The sequence below is a fragment of the Diaporthe amygdali genome, assembly GCF_026229845.1.
Source record: "Diaporthe amygdali strain CAA958 chromosome Unknown NODE_1_length_4327563_cov_65_473760, whole genome shotgun sequence".
In the NCBI taxonomy this organism is placed as follows: Eukaryota; Fungi; Ascomycota; class Sordariomycetes; order Diaporthales; family Diaporthaceae; genus Diaporthe; species Diaporthe amygdali.
The window spans coordinates 1,161,909-1,177,136 of record NW_026517021.1 but is presented as its reverse complement, the minus strand read 5'-3'; the positions used below and the strand labels follow the sequence as shown (position 1 = coordinate 1,177,136).

Sequence of the window (15,228 nt, the reverse complement as noted above, 5' to 3'; positions counted from 1 at the left end):
GGCCGCGTTATTCAACTGGGAAGAGCCATCTATTCGCATTTTTACAATGCACCATTGCGTAGCTCGATACGATTTCTGATGTGGCACGGCTATATCTATGATTAGTGAATACAGTTATTCTGCTCATTTAGAAATATTGAGTTGGTGCAGTTTTCATGTGCCAACTTAATGGAAAGACGGGATATTCTACCTGGGCCATGTCTTGCTTACATAAGCGTCAGTCGGGGATTGACCTCGCAAAGTCCTCAATAGCTACGGGCGTCGACTTAAAGAGTGCTTCAAAAACTTCACCCATCCCGCACATCATTCAGTGATGCTTACATGGCCTCCCTGAACCGGACAGTATGGCGTCTGAACAGGCAGGCAGGTTCAAACGCCCCTCTCCCGTGGTATCACCCTAGGAGGAGCATCTCAACGAGCTGGCACGCCCAAACCTCACAATCCTCCAGCCGCGTGCAGATCTACACCTCGCACAGCCACAACCCCTACCTCAACCTCTCAGCAGAGCACTTCCTGCTCCAGAACTCACACCCAGAGTCCACAATCCTCTTCCTGTACACCAATGACCCGTGCATCGTCATCGGCCGCAACCAAAACCCTTGGCTGGAGGTGAACCTCGGCCTTTTAAACAGCTTCACAGCCAGGGCAGGCGACGATGGCGCCGGCCGGGCCAGAGTCTCCCTTGTGCGCCGGCGCTCAGGCGGTGGCGCCGTCTTCCACGACAGCGGCAACGTCAACTTCAGCGTGATCTGCCCACCGGCGGCGTTCGACCGGAACAAGCACGCCGAGATGGTGGTGCGGGCCCTTCGGGGCCTAGGCGTCTCGACGGCGCGCGTGAACGAGCGGCACGACATCGTGCTCGACCGAAGCCCCGGCCACGGTGGAGGTGGAGGTGGTCCCCCGGCAACAACGTTCAAGATCTCCGGGTCCGCGTACAAGCTCACGCGCCTGCGGTCACTGCACCACGGCACCTGCCTGCTCAACTCGCCCAATCTGGCGGACATCGGGCGCCTGCTGCGGTCGCCGGCCGAGCCGTACGTCAAGGCCCGCGGGGTCGAGAGCGTACGCAGCAGGATATGCAACGTCGGGCTGCCGAGCGGCGACTTCATCGAGGCTGTCAGGCACGAGTTTGATGCCATGTATGGTGCGCCCGATGTGGATGTGAGCCTGGGCGCGGGGCTTGACGCCCCTGATTTCGACCACGAGCAGATTCAGAAAGGCTACCGGGAACTCACGGTGAGATGATTGTCCATTCAAGGCTATTGTATGCGGTGATATATTTGCTGACGGGTGTCAATCATCACTGCTAGTCCCGGGACTGGATATACAACCAGACGCCGCAGTTCACGTTCTCGACACATCCGTCAGAGGACGATCCCAGGGAGAGACCGACTCTTCCGACCGATGTGCCGAAAGACGTGAGTAGCGCTGTCCGCACCGTGTGCTACCTTCTTGTTCGAGATCAGATAACTAAAAGGGGCTCACAGTTTCGCGCAATGATCACCGCACGTCACGGTCAGATCCAGGAGGCCGACCTATCCGGTTTCGACGTCGCATCTCTACAAGGCCAGCATCTTCACACTGTCACGGACTGGCGCAAGATCCTGTCACCTGGCGGTACCGCTGCATCACAAGGAGTTGGCCAATGGTTCAATCACCTCTTTGGCATCGGCGACACGAGGTGAACGCCGTAGGATACCATTTCTTGAATGCATCTGCACGTTTCATAGACACCCGATCAAAATGATGATACCCCTCCGGCTTTCATGCCATCAAACACAGCCTCTCATGATCTCATCCCATAAACTCTTCTGTATGCTTTCATTCCAGATTCTGCTGCACATTCATGACGCCCCGCCCGTACCACTCCGCCACGGTCGCGAAGCGGTCCTCGCTGCGCTCGAGCTCGTCCTTGAACAGCTCGTGGCGGTCGGCATTTTCCTCCTGGCCGCGCTTGATGGCCCTGATGGTGGAGTTGTTCTGGGCGCACAGCGGGCACTCGCCGTCGACGCCATCGCCGCCGCGCAGGCAGCGCTGGTGGAAGCTGTGCTTGCACAGAAAGTGCACCGCCGGCAGGTCTAGCATCTGCGTGCACACCGGGCACCGCGTGGCTTGGAACACGGCCGGCTTGGCGCCGAGGTCCGCGATCTCGGCCCGCCGCTGCTCCGTCTCGGACCGGAACCCTGCGACCCGTCGCCGGTTGGACGCGATGTCCTTGCGTTCGCGCTCGATCGTCTCGTGCAGGTACGGCTTGATCATGCCCATCGTTGCCACTGCGTTCTTGGACAGCATCTGCACTACCTGCAGCGGCGCCAGCAGGCCGTCCTTGTCGATCGTGTTCAGGATGTTGGCCAGCTCGTCGAGCCCTGCTTCGTCGAGGACGCGGGAGTCGGAGGTCAGGTATGCCAACGCGGCGGGGTACAGGGAGGGCTCCTGTGGGCCGTACTTGCGGAGAGCTTTCATCGCGCCGCGAGTATCCTTAGCCGAGGTGTAGGAGCGAAAAATGTCCGAGAGCAGACCGGCCTGCTCCTTGACCAGCGTCGTGCCGTCTCGAAACTCTGAGAGATGTGAGAGCAGCAGCACATTTGAGTTTTCTATGGGTACGCCTCGGCCTTCGATAAGTTTCTTGGCCTTTTGCTCCCACTGCTCACGGTCGTGCTCGCTCTTCACTTCTGTAGATTTGTGCAGGTACATCTCGAACAGAGTTGTGTAAAGGTCGGTCTTGTTTTCGTCGGATATGCTCTCGTCTCCGAGGCATGCTTCGAGAAAGACGATGAACTCATCGGGGTGATCTATGAACGATGAGAATGCGGTCCGTGGTTGCGGTGGTGTGTACTTAGGAGCCGGCGCATCATCAGCATCGAGCATTACTGTCGCATCGCTGACAGTGGGCTGTATGTTGCCTTGGGTTGGTGGCGAGGCGACCGCAGATGAGTTCATATATGGCAGAGGAAGCAGGTTAGAAAGGTTCTGTACGGCGCTCGCTGCGCCAGCTACAAAGCGTCCACCGCCTGATGACGGGGTCTCAATGGTGGCAGCGTGGCGTGCTCGCGGACGATAGTTTCCCGTGTAATACTCGATGAATATTTGTGTTGAGCCTTGTGGACAATGCTCGATAAGGACCCGGGCATATTTCATCAAGCAAGGGTAAGCCTGGGCTGCGTTAGTATCTTGCTCATTTTTCAGGTGGATTAGTACCTACCGTTTGCGGATCGAGATGCCATATGAAGCTGAGGGCTTCTTTATAGTCCTTCAGGTCTTCAATCAGAATATCCACCACCAAATCGTTCTCGCCATGTTTCTTGGCCAGGTACGCAGCTTGTTCGAAATACCCTCCTTGCCTGCACATTGTTATTGCCGTGTCCAGGTCAAACTTGAGCTCCCCAGGTTGCTTAATGAATGCCTCCAGCTTCTCAATGTCTTTCAATTTTGCATAGCAGTTCAACAGCAGTGTAGTGTGGTCCGAGGTGGCCTTCCCATGTTCATGAAGCTGCTCCAGATACTCGATGAGGTTGTGTATCCTCTGAGTGTCCAGGAATTTTCTGATTACCTGCGACGGTTCTGTATTGTCGATTGCCTTTATGTACTGGGCCATGGCCTGATCATACTCTCCCTTTTGATACAAGTGATCGCCGTACTTGCGGAAAATGACGTTTTGCTGTTGTTTGTCCAGGCCGGCAGTCTGTGCGAGCGATATCGCGAAGGGGTAGAGGTTCCTCTGATAGAGCATCTCCAGCCTCTGCTGAAGAGTCTTTTCGTGGTATTTGTGAACCTTTCCATCTTGTGTCAAAGTGTATAGATCACCCCACAATTCGAAAACAGCAATCACCTTGGAGATGAGAGTCTCGGTGTGTGCGATCACCTTGAGATCTGGCTCCAATAGGGAGAAGGTCGACGCGTTGAAGATGGCATCAGCCGCGGAGCCCCCAAAGCGCCTTCGTAATGATTCTGGATCCCTCAAAGACTGAGCTGATGACGGAGGCGATACGATTGCAACGTATTGTTGGTATACTGTCACCAGCTCCTTCGGCGAATCGTATGCTTTGGGAGGCCCTCGTCCATCCTGCGTGTAATAGTATATCGCATCGTCTCTTGCAACAACAATGTTCCCGTCTCTCTTGTCTACGGCCATGCATCCGACGCCGCACCCTAGGTCCTCGACTGTTTTCGGTGGCTGCCCTTGCCCTCTTCCGGAGATTGTCAACTTCAGGATCCGCGACACCGTCGAGATGAAGAGGGTCGTCAGTCTTTCGTCGGCTCGCAATTCGACTCCAGTGATCGGTTCTTCGGACTCGTACACTATTCGTTGTTTTGCGCCGCGGTCATTGACCAGGTCTCCTCGTATGACTGTCACTGCGCCGTTCGCGAAGCCGACAGCGATCTGGGACAGGTCTTCTGTCGCGGCGAAGGCCGATACCTAGGAATCTCTCAGCCATGCATCCAGATTGAAACTCATTTCGGATTACGGACGGGAAATTGTTTTCTTCCATTGTGAATCGTCACGCTGCTCAGGCAGGTCGGCATACCCGTCTTCTTGACCGGCTTGTCTAAAGCCCAGACCTTCAGTACCGGCTCGCCGCTGAGATCCTCCTGTTGAGCATAGCACGTCAGCAATTTGACTTCCTGGGTCTTCTGCCACATATGGATCATGGTATGTATCGTACTCCAACCGTGACAAGCAAGCTCGTCCCCTCGACCTGGCGCATGTGCGAGATGCGGACATTCTCGTGCGCCTGGAAGCTGCGGACGATCCTCCAGCTGGGGCCTACGATGCGCACATGGCCGTCGGAGCTCCCGAGGAAGAGGCTATCGGAGCCAGAGCAGACGCTGGATATCTCGTTGCTGTCGAAGAAGGCGCGTGTCTCGTCGTCGTCGGCGAGCTTAACCTGGCTGACATCGAAGAAGTCGAAGGATTTCCACTGCGGTGACGGTGGGGTCAGTACATTTGGTTGCGCCAGCTTGTGGTGCGGACGAATACATACAGAGAGCGCCATGCTTTGCCTATCGTTGCCTCCGTGACAGCGATCTGGGCGCCTGTCGCATGCTCATTCAAGGGACAGGAATGGAGGTGAAGATGCCCGGCTGGGAGATGGCGACGTCGAGCTTACCGGGGAGCGCTGATAGCTGCCGCTACGGCACCGCGCCTTTAGCGTGAGCGAGAGCTGGTGATGCAGTGGCTGCAGGGGTATGGGGCACCTCGGCCTGGCCCCACCCCTGCAACAGCTCATGCCTGCATTGGTCTTCTGGGTCCAGCTATAGGAGTCTTGTCCTCAACATCTCGAGTCTACTCCCGTTTTTGACCTACCTCGTCCCAACAAGGCTGCCTAGGAATTCCAGTAAACTCGGCATTCTCCAACCTGAAGTTGACTGTGGAGGTTCTCCGGCATCAAGCACACACGATACCAACATCAAACTCACCTCCTTGAGCTATATGCCTCCCTCTTTCTACTGACGTGTAAGACTCGGGCCGTGGGACCCTATGGACCGCGTGTACAAGTCTGATCTTCAACTCACCTTTCACATCGTTTCAAAACTCTCAAAATGTTTGAGCCGTTAGACGTCGCTTTCTTTTAATAGCCAGTGCTTACTCGACGCCCCTTCAATCCAAAGCCTCGCAAAAATGTCACGTTCAAAGTTGTTCCTTGGGGAACCCATGTGAGCGAGTCAAATCATGCTTTGTGCTCAATTGCTACTGCATATGTAGGTATTTACAGGGTCTGAAGTATGTATAGGAAGACTGTCTTTATATCTCTCCCGAGTACCCAACTCTGCTCCGCCGTGCCCATTCACCCAGACAAAGCGCTTAAGCATACTGGCCCTTCATCTGGCCAGTGACCGACGGGTTCTTGACGATGTATACACCACGCTCGATCGTGTTGACGAGGATATTGCCGGAGGGGAATCCGGCGTAGTGAGACCAGGTGCCAGTGAAGGCCACGTTGCCGCCGCCGGACTGGGCATCGTCATCTGGGAAGACGTCGAAGAAGGCGACCTCCTTGATGCCCTTGCCGGTGGGGTCCTGTGGCACTGAGGACACATCGAGGACGCGGAGGCCAGCACCGTAGTTGGACTGGAAGGACAGACCGTTGTGGACGTACTGGTTGTGGTCGATGGACCGCACTGTGGACTTGTACAGGCCCGTCTGCTTTGGTGCACGCAGGTCGCGGATGTCCCAGACGTAGGTCACGGGGAATCCGTCGGCAGCAGGCGCACGTCCATCTTCCTCATCATACTCATCATCGAGGAGAAGGTATTCCTGGTTGTTGGGGTCGAGGACGGAGCCTTGGTGCGTGTAGGACGCGCCAGTGTAGCTGGTTCGAGAGATAATTGTGGCGGCGGCCTTGTTGGTGACATCGTAGATGGTCAGTGTGTCCTCATTGTAGCCGTAGCAGATATCGCGGCCAGTGTAGCGAGTGTCTGGTCCACGGTAGACCAGGCACTGGGCATCGTGGACATAGCCGTCACCAGGAGCGCAGCCGGGGGAGGTGGGACTGGCGGGGTTGGACAAGTCGATGAAGATCAGTCCGGATTTGCACTTGTCTGTGCGTGGCTGTGCGCCGACTGCAACGGCAAAGTTCTTCTCCTCAAGGGAGACAACGTTGTGGGTTCGACCAGTAGGGAGACCGTTGAAGAGGGAAATGTCGCTGGAAGTGCTGAACGTCTTAGGTGACGTGACAGTCAGGAGCTTCCGGGCATCGAAGATCTGGATGCCGTGGTTCGAGGCCTCACTTCCGATGATGAAGTAGTTCTTCACAGTCCTGATCTCGCGCCACTGGGAAGTGACTGATTGCTGAGGGAGACGACCGAGGTAGGTGATCCTTCCTGTCTTGGAGATCTCGATGAAGGCAGTACCGTCGGCTTGGCCGATAGCGCCGAACTCACGTCCTTCAGGAGAAGTCCATCCCCAGGAAGATGAGCCTGAGCCGCTGCGGCTACCCAACTCAGCGTGGGTCTTGAAGTCCTGAAGATCGAGGTTGCCGCAGCGGAAGGTCTGCAGACGGTCGCCCGGGACAACAACAGCTTGGCCGTTGACGCACTTGACTGGGGCAGGGAGGGCTTGGAGGAACTGTGAGGTGTTGTATGCTCCATCGGCGCGGCGTTGTTCCCACTCGTCCTGCTCCATGTTAGTCCCAGGATTTTACACTTCTATGGGCCGTGTCACAATACCATCTTGTACTCCATGATGGCTTCATGGACCTTTCCGGATTGGTACATCTCTTTGGTGATCTCGCTCTCGCCGAGCAGGGATTTCAAGGAGACGGCCGCAGCCATGGCCGGAGCCAACAGCGCTAGAGCAGACTTCATGATCAATTACTAGGAATGCGGAGAACAATACTGTTCAAGGGCTAGAACGAATGTGTGATGATGGCAAGGTGGTGTTTTGGCAGGAGATTGAGCAGAGGGGTTGTTTACCTTAAATCATTTCCGCGTATTTTGCCTTCACATTGTGCTAGACGTGAGAATGATTCCTACCTTCCTCACCGAGATAGCGTCACGGAGTCATGAATAGGCAATTACCCAGTTGTGACCTTCTCTTCAGGAAAGCGCAATACGACCTACGAATTCCTGATGAAGCAGGTCAAGCCAGCGATAAGCCGCAAGGTTCAGTGCAGAGATCTTGGCTTTGACTTGGCTTTCCCTTGGCTTCATTTATTCCGGCCTGCCTGACCAATTGGACCGCTTACTATATTGAGACGCCATCGTGACCTCGTCTGCTATCAGACTTCCGGGCACTAATTGTGGTCTTGGAATAATAGACAAATGGTTGAGCGGAACTACTACCGGAGGAGAACTATGACACTCCCCAATGTTGTTTTCGCGCTATTGGCAAGGCACAGAGTATCTATTGCAGGACTTCCACATTCCAGAGAGTTCCAGTAGGGATGTTTACAGCTGCCGGCTGGCAACGAGAAGGTTGTGTCTGTGTCTTGATTTAATTTCAGCCTGTGCATCTGTAAGTCGGGACACTTTTTTCGCACCCGAACCGCTTCGCAGATACGCGGATAGAGCCATGGCTATGCCGGGCGGTTAGCATAGGTCTTGTGTTGAATCTTGGCGTAGCCTTGAGGGGAAGGAGGACAGCAAGCAGCACGCCATGGAAAGATATGCTAGATATTATGCTGTCGAATATACTCCACAGTCTCAGTCTCAGACTATACCAGCAGGTGCCTCTCTAGAGTCTCAATTGTTCAACATATCGCCTTTGTGGTGATTACTTCTCGCATCACCCCCTTCGAGAGAGATTCTTCTGATTTAGTGAAAAGTGGCAGCTCACAAAGTGATTCTACCTGCCTAATTAGGAAGAGAGAAAACAGGCATTGAATGCCGATCTTTCGGCAGATCGACAAATATCAGGGCGTCATGTGATAAAAATAACACAAGTGCCAGAGCTGAGACCGGAGGTTAAGAAGGAACGCGCTTATGTATTATTCCAGCGTCCCATACCCTCGATTGTAGGATCTCTCATCCTGTTGAACCAAAACAACAAGGCTAACGACTATCGCTGAAAACACGCAAAGGAAAAGACCAGGAACGCCGAGAGACCAAACCTCAAATTTGAGCAAACAAATCAAACGTTATCTTGCCCTGCAGCCTCTGAGCCATTGGGCCTCTCAGGAAGCACAGGAGGCATAGCGGATGCGTGTGCAGGTCTATTTTAGCTTCGATTCATGATTTTTCTTCATCAAATACGGCCTATGATACCAGGACCATCACACAGAGACATCGCAAGTACTATCGGAATATACGTAATACTGCTCTCAAATTGGAGTGTTGTAGTTACAAAACAGGAATAGATGTTAATATACCCTGCATTATTGATGATAACATCATCTTAGTTTATAAAAGAAACTAAAAATACTAAAAGAATGATCCCTATAATTAACTCCTATTTGAATAGTTACGTTTACTGGCCTTATTATTTCTTACCACTCTTCTTCTCCTCAAGATGCTTCTTAGTTCTATTCTCCGTCCTCATCTTCGTTCCCTTCAACCCCTTCCTCATCACCTTCATCGTCTCCTTCGTCCTTTACTTTGGCCTTCCCTTTCCCCTTATGCTTCCCTTGATTAGCCTTCGCTGCCTTTCTCTCCTTTCGCTTGGCCTTTTTGTTCTTGACTTCACTTCCTGCCGCTTTTCCGGCGTCTTCGTCATTGCTTCCCTTGCCTAGTGTTGTATAGTATTTCTCATTTGGACCAAACACCTCGGGTTCGTATTCTTCGGGATCTTCTTCCTGTTCCGCATTGTTCCAAAGCACCACAGGGGCACACACAGACTCGGAGCCACTGACGGGAAACCGACCATGTTCAAACTCACTTGGATGCAACAGGCGATCCGGAGAACCCGAGGCCTCATCGATGTGAACGTAGACGTGGCCTGAATAGTCGAATTCGTTGTCGTCACGATCTTTCTTAAATGCATCAGGGTCCCTGTTCGCGAAAATGGTAATGTGAGGGTCGTCTTCTTCCGAGTCCCCCTGTTCCGTGGTTGTCTGATGGACACGGCTCCTGATGTTTTCAGTACGAGCGCACCTATGTATTACAATTTCACGGGTTTTACTCAAGATAGCTGAGCCAAATACGTACCTGATATACCAGGCACGAAGGGGTTCTTCCTTATGATGTTGCGCGGAATACTCGTAGGCTGCTTCGCTTATCATGTCTCCATAGGCTCTGACCAATTTCTCCTGGATAGTTGAGCCTTTGCTCTTGCTGGGAAGATCTGTGAGCCAGACAATCTAAAGCGTTGAGAGATTGTCAGTAAACCAATTGCATAATCGAAAGCAGCTTTACTCTCGCGGAGAATCAAACAGATTGGGTATTGTAAAACAGTTGAGTCTGTTGCTTTGGAATTGTAGAAAGTCCAGGGGAGAAGAAACATGATGTTAATCCTTGGTCTCAGCCACTCCCAACCAGCTGGCAATATGCGTTGCAATATAGCTACTCCTCCGGTCCTCGCCGGGTTTTGGAGCTTTGCAACGTTGTGGAGGACAAGGGCCTTGACTCTGCTCACCTTGGGCATCCATTTTGTGTAGCTATTCTTTATATCTCCTTCTTCCTCACTAGTGTGAGCCACTGTCCACTTTTTCTTCGCCATAGGGTCTCTTTTTGAGGGGCTTCAACTGAGGCAATAAGTAGTAAATATAAACAGTAAAACTATCGAAAATAATATTGATCAACTTGCGAAGTAGATTGAGTGACACGTTGTGCTCTCGATGTGACCAGAGCTTGTCCTGGGGGTTAGCTTTATAAAATATACTGGCCGTGATCTGGAAAACATGAGTACGCGTTGAACAATTCTCAGCTTGCCTGGATGCATCTCTATAGTGGGAAATTGACCACCTCAGCTGGGAATCATCCATTGTATTGGTCTAGACTACCCATCTCTGACGAGATACGTGGATTGTCACCACCTGGTCGCCATCGACATTCGACTGGTTGTGAGAAGCTGACTGTGCCCCAATATCACAAGACGCATTGGGGACCCAGTTAGGAAAGCCATAGCAATAAGGCTTGAGCCGAGCATTGAATGATCACCACAGGATTCTGAGCTTTCAATCGGCATCGTGGACAGCCCACCTCTCATTGAGTCGTGTGGATCCAAAGTCTTCAAAGAGGTATGTACTGTCTAAGTTACTGTACTTTCTGTACAAGAACCTCAAAGCGCTTATATGACTTATCACTGCTGACTGGCCTCCATCTTGCGCGGTGGAATCTGGCAGGTGTGGTAGTTGATCACCTAAGGCTGCGGCTCGCCTGATGGGTACGAGATTCCTGGAGCCGGAAGTCGCGCCGAGCGAGCAGGAATCCGAGGGGCGAGACCTTACCACTCTGGGAGAATAAGCAGGAATATGAGATAAAAGTGACATGTGATTTGTAGCCCTATTCACACCAAGTCCCATGGCTGAGATGTTTTTGTAAATTATACCTATATCAGAATAATTCCGATGTCTTGGGGCTCCCGAAGATCACTGCAGCAGGACTAGCCATCGGTGGACGCGAAGGATGAACTGTGGCGGTTTATTCTGGAATTTTTGAAAAATATTCAGAGATTGAAGATAAATATAGAGCTTCTATTTCGGTTGTCCCGACTTATACTGGATCATTGCCAGAGTCTAAGAACATCTAATGCTGAATCTAAATATGGCTTTGTACTGGCCAAGTGAGCGGCCTGGATTTTCGGTGTAGGTCAAGTCTTGAACCATTCATGCTCCAGCACCTTGCTGGAAGCCAAGCGCTCCTCTGGTATCCACCTTAGTAACTTCTCCAGAAGATCAGAAAAGATCCGAGCCTCATCCCCTGAGATGGGCTCATGTGGCCCGTGAGCGCAATCCTCTCCGGTGCAACGAACGGATGCCTCGATTTCCTCCTCTATTGCTCTACGACGTGCGGCTTCTGATTTCATTGTATCGATACTCGTCTCGGCCTTGGAATCCCCGTCAGGCTCGGACAGAAGGGCGCGCAACTTCTTCTTCCAAGGCACCAACCATGCCTCTGGTGGCTTTCCCAAGAGTGGTGCTAGCTCAAGCAAGTAAGCAGCGCCGTCAAAGCGCAAGAGCTGAAAGACAGAGAACAATCTTCTCCCCGTTCGTATCTCAAATAGCGTGCACCCGAGAGACCATAAGTCCATCTCGATGCCTGCGGTCTGGCCCAGGACCATCTCAGGGGCGCGGTAGTCGGCAGGGATGCCGGAGCTTGTGGGAAGGGCGTCCTCTGATATGTCAAATGACTGCCCGAAGTCGGTGACATAGGCCTCTGTAGAAATCAAGGATGGGTCTGCATCATCGAAGTCAACCGGATACACCAGGTAATCTGGCGCACCAGTGATGGCCGGCGTGGAGGACGGGCTCTTGCGGACTCTGACTTTGGTAGTTTCCGGCTTGCCGAGCATCTCGAGAACCTCTTCCTCGTCCAATCCATCGAGGCATTGCAGCTTTAGCAATATGTTGGCCGGCCGAAAATCTATTTCGATTAGTGTTGATTCGGGAACATCTGTCTGAAGCCTTACCTCCGTGGCAAACTCCACGCCTGTGAAGCGCAGACAGTGCTTGAACGGCCTGTCTAGAGACACTTCGCAGAGTAGAACCATGAGACTTTGTATAATTCTCGACATGGTCTTCGTGTTTGTCTTTGTCGGCTTGATCTGTGCTGTCTTTTCCAGCACCGTCTCGTAGCAATCTTGCTAGAGATGCGATGCTGGGGCCCAGAACAGGATAGACGAGGCAGATATGGCTCCCATTTGGACCTTGCGTCTCGAATCGGTTCACTGGCAGGCAGATATGCTCGCCACCAGGCACTCTTCCGATACCTTCTGCTTGCAGTCTGCTCACAAGGAGCTCGCGACACGCCTCCTCCGACTCGCTGGCCAGCAGGATCTTGACCGCAACGTAAGTTGGGTCTTTCGCTTTCTCATCACAGCAAAGCCATACTGTTGAGAAGCCGCCATACCCGAGCTTATGAATGACCCGGTATCTGCCTTTGTGAAGAGTATCATGAAGTTGCACGGGATGATAGCCGCCGGGTCGGTATTTGCTAACGGTTTCCAAGCTTTCCTCTACTGCATTGAACAGAAACAGTCTCTTCCAGATCGGGACTTGTTCGGCTTCTGCTTGGTCAGTCCGTTTTGGCTGGTTCGCTATCTCCGAAGGCTTATCGCCACGAGACTTCTGAGTTTCTTTTCTTTTCATTGCAGTGATAACGTAGAAATTGATTCAAGTGCAAGGTTCCGAGCTAGGGCTTGACAGAAGGCCTGCAAAGTACAACCCAGTACGAAATTTGTGAGAAAAGAGAGAGAACGATTCACTCTAGGAAGAAGAGACGTGGGCCGGACTGTCACGGAAACTTTGTGTTGGTGGGGTAGTGGACTGCGCTTCGAGAATGTCATGTGCTGAGGTTAAAGGTGAAGGGTCATGATGGTGGGGCAGGTCAGCTTGTACGACGAACGTAAGCACCTAACTACATGAAGTACTCAAGTACGCGGGTAGGTAGGTGGGGCACTTCTAAGCGGCTAACAAGATAGGATATAATTCTCGGCCGCCCCCAAGCCAAGGCCAGCCATGTTTCCTATTAGGATCATGTTCGACTTGTGCATCAAAACAGCTTTGTGTTGCAAAGATAGTCTTGGCATCCCGTAATCGGGGTGGTCAGAGGTGTTGACGTCGTCGTATGTCAGCAAATATATCAAGGCCTAGACCCTTGGCTATTTGGCTATTATCGGCTTACATTCGAAAAGTACTAGTCTTGGTCCCAAACTCCTAAGACTGTGCAATATATTATCATACCAACACCCCTATCGAGCATGTCTCACCGTGAAAATATGGTCAGCTTGCATAATCTGACGTTGGAGGACCCCGCCTGTTTGCTCCTTGCGGACGCTGAGGGTTGCAGTACTGGCCTTTCCTGATAGCTTGAGCCTGCATAATAGACTACACGGATGCAAACCCCTGCCCCCGGAGAATTAGTCCGCACGTGATGAGACCAATATGTGCATGACTGCATAGGACAAGGCGTAATCTACTGCTTCAGCCCTACCACGGGACGACCGTGTAACACGATCTTCGCCAGGCATATTCTTTGGCCGGGCCGAACGTAAACTCCAGGGGATCTACCAGAGAAATTAATTCCAGGAGGTGTGGTACAAAAACTGAATGCCAATTTTGAGACAAGTCAACTAGTTACGCAGTTCCCTAGCAGTGATCTGACAATTGAGACGAAAGCATGTAAAGAGTTAAAATTGATGATACAACAAGGTTCTTGATAAATGGTGCAGTCTATGTTGTTGGACCTCCCTCCAGACCTACTCGGACGCCTTCTTCGGCACCTTCTTCTTCTTGGGGGCATCTTTACTGCCAACCGCCTTCTTCTTTTTCAAAATAGACACAGGGCCGACCTCTTCATCCTCTTGATCTTGGGAATCATCCAACGGGTCAGCAAGTGTCACCTTCTTCCTGGCGATGCCTACAGTACCAGGGACCGAAGCCAGGCCCGCCACACCTGCCCAGTCTTCCTCGCTCTTCTCGAGCTCGGTTCTGGCAACATAGCGCGGGTCGAGAAGATCTTCCAGCACATCGGCCCAATAATCGTACTGAACCTTCCACTCTGTAATGCGCTCCTCGGTGACGGCCTCGCTGTATGGGAACTCGGCCGCACGATTGTAGCGCAGGTTCCAGATTTCGCGGGAAAGAAACTTTAGTTTTGCGGCTATGGGACTGAGGTCATTGTGGCTCGGCTCTGGGAGAAGAGATATGATTAGATATCCTGCTCCGAATAAGGCTTTGCAGCTTGTAGACTTACGTGTTCTGGCTAGGTAGAAAATAGTTCTGATCGTCTCGTACTCGGTCACCATGCGGTGATAAAGTCTGGGAGCAGGAAAGCCGGTCATTTCAACCTCAGGCTTGGGAGGCGCGGGCCCGATGAGACGTACTTCGGGCGTGCTGGGCCTTGAGGGTCTGTACGGCAGAGGCGGCCCGTTCGAGCTAAAGGACGCAGCAAGTGGCACCGGGGGCGATGTGCTGGTTGAACCGCCAGGGTTGTGCGAAGAAGAAGGAGGGAAACCAGAGCTGAATCTCTCACGTCGCCCTTTTTCTTGAGAGTAGTTTGAGACCAGGTTGGAGAGATCCTGACGTGGGTTCTCCGAGGCGTGCTGGGCAGAATGGTCATTGGACGCCATGTTGTTTTCAGCGTACCTCCGAACGGCGGTTTTGGGATCCAGTATGAGCTCTTGAAGACTGTCGCCCTTGTGAAATATTCTGTTGCGGGATTCTGGTCTGATTTTGGCATCTACATTCATCGCGATTTTATTATATGCTATCCGAAATCCCTCTCTGATATAGATGGTGACGCATTCTGCAAATGCGATGTCCGCTTATATACCACTCCACTCTTTTCTGTCCAGCCAGCCAGAAATATCTCCTGGCATTTGATTGCCAGGGAACATGAAAATGTCAGCTATAACTGTTGAAGGATTGTTCTGTTGGTGTCAAATTCATTCACAAGACCCGGATGGTGAGATGATGGGAACATGTGAGATGTGGCTGTCACAGACCCACTCACACATAGCAATAATACTCCTGGACAATCTCAAAATCTCAGCGTGATCTGGTCGGATCTGACAGCCTACGGACCTTCCGAGGCCATCCTCGACCATTTTTGGAAGAACTCGCATCGTAAGTCAGCGACTATTACTTGTCTCTTTCGCTTGCCAACATTGAGCCTCAGGGTCAGCCCCAAAAT

The 15,228-nt window shown here is 52.3% G+C and overlaps 6 protein-coding genes across 6 annotated transcripts; 1 reads left to right on the top strand and 5 right to left on the bottom strand.

Annotated features, from left to right (window-relative positions):
- Nucleotides 1–321: 321 nt before the first annotated feature.
- J7T55_005925 (lipoyltransferase) lies at nt 322–1,685 on the top strand (the record flags this gene model as incomplete). Its single annotated transcript, XM_053138673.1, has 3 exons — nt 322–1,236; nt 1,311–1,418; nt 1,488–1,685. The coding sequence occupies 3 exons, from the start codon at nt 322–324 to the stop codon at nt 1,683–1,685; spliced, it is 1,221 nt and encodes a 406-aa protein (XP_053000695.1).
- Nucleotides 1,686–1,821: 136 nt separating this feature from the next.
- J7T55_005924 (vacuolar membrane protein) lies at nt 1,822–4,994 on the bottom strand (the record flags this gene model as incomplete). The annotated part of the gene is made up of 5 exons (XM_053138662.1): nt 1,822–3,153; nt 3,203–4,417; nt 4,471–4,590; nt 4,677–4,919; nt 4,983–4,994. 5 exons carry the CDS (start codon nt 4,992–4,994, stop codon nt 1,822–1,824), a joined length of 2,922 nt encoding a protein of 973 aa, XP_053000694.1.
- An 809-nt stretch (nt 4,995–5,803) lies between these two features.
- J7T55_005923 (uncharacterized protein) lies at nt 5,804–7,305 on the bottom strand (the record flags this gene model as incomplete). Its single annotated transcript, XM_053138652.1, has 2 exons — nt 5,804–7,114; nt 7,168–7,305. 2 exons carry the CDS (start codon nt 7,303–7,305, stop codon nt 5,804–5,806), a joined length of 1,449 nt encoding a protein of 482 aa, XP_053000693.1.
- Nucleotides 7,306–8,960: 1,655 nt separating this feature from the next.
- J7T55_005922 (uncharacterized protein) lies at nt 8,961–10,093 on the bottom strand (the record flags this gene model as incomplete). The annotated part of the gene is made up of 3 exons (XM_053138641.1): nt 8,961–9,504; nt 9,583–9,734; nt 10,010–10,093. 3 exons carry the CDS (start codon nt 10,091–10,093, stop codon nt 8,961–8,963), a joined length of 780 nt encoding a protein of 259 aa, XP_053000692.1.
- Nucleotides 10,094–11,185: 1,092 nt separating this feature from the next.
- Nucleotides 11,186–12,683, bottom strand: J7T55_005921 (uncharacterized protein; the record flags this gene model as incomplete). The annotated part of the gene is made up of 2 exons (XM_053138629.1): nt 11,186–11,958; nt 12,023–12,683. The coding sequence occupies 2 exons, from the start codon at nt 12,681–12,683 to the stop codon at nt 11,186–11,188; spliced, it is 1,434 nt and encodes a 477-aa protein (XP_053000691.1).
- A 1,109-nt stretch (nt 12,684–13,792) lies between these two features.
- On the bottom strand, nt 13,793–14,785 carry J7T55_005920 (uncharacterized protein; the record flags this gene model as incomplete). Its single annotated transcript, XM_053138618.1, has 2 exons — nt 13,793–14,226; nt 14,290–14,785. The coding sequence occupies 2 exons, from the start codon at nt 14,783–14,785 to the stop codon at nt 13,793–13,795; spliced, it is 930 nt and encodes a 309-aa protein (XP_053000690.1).
- Nucleotides 14,786–15,228: the final 443 nt, after the last annotated feature.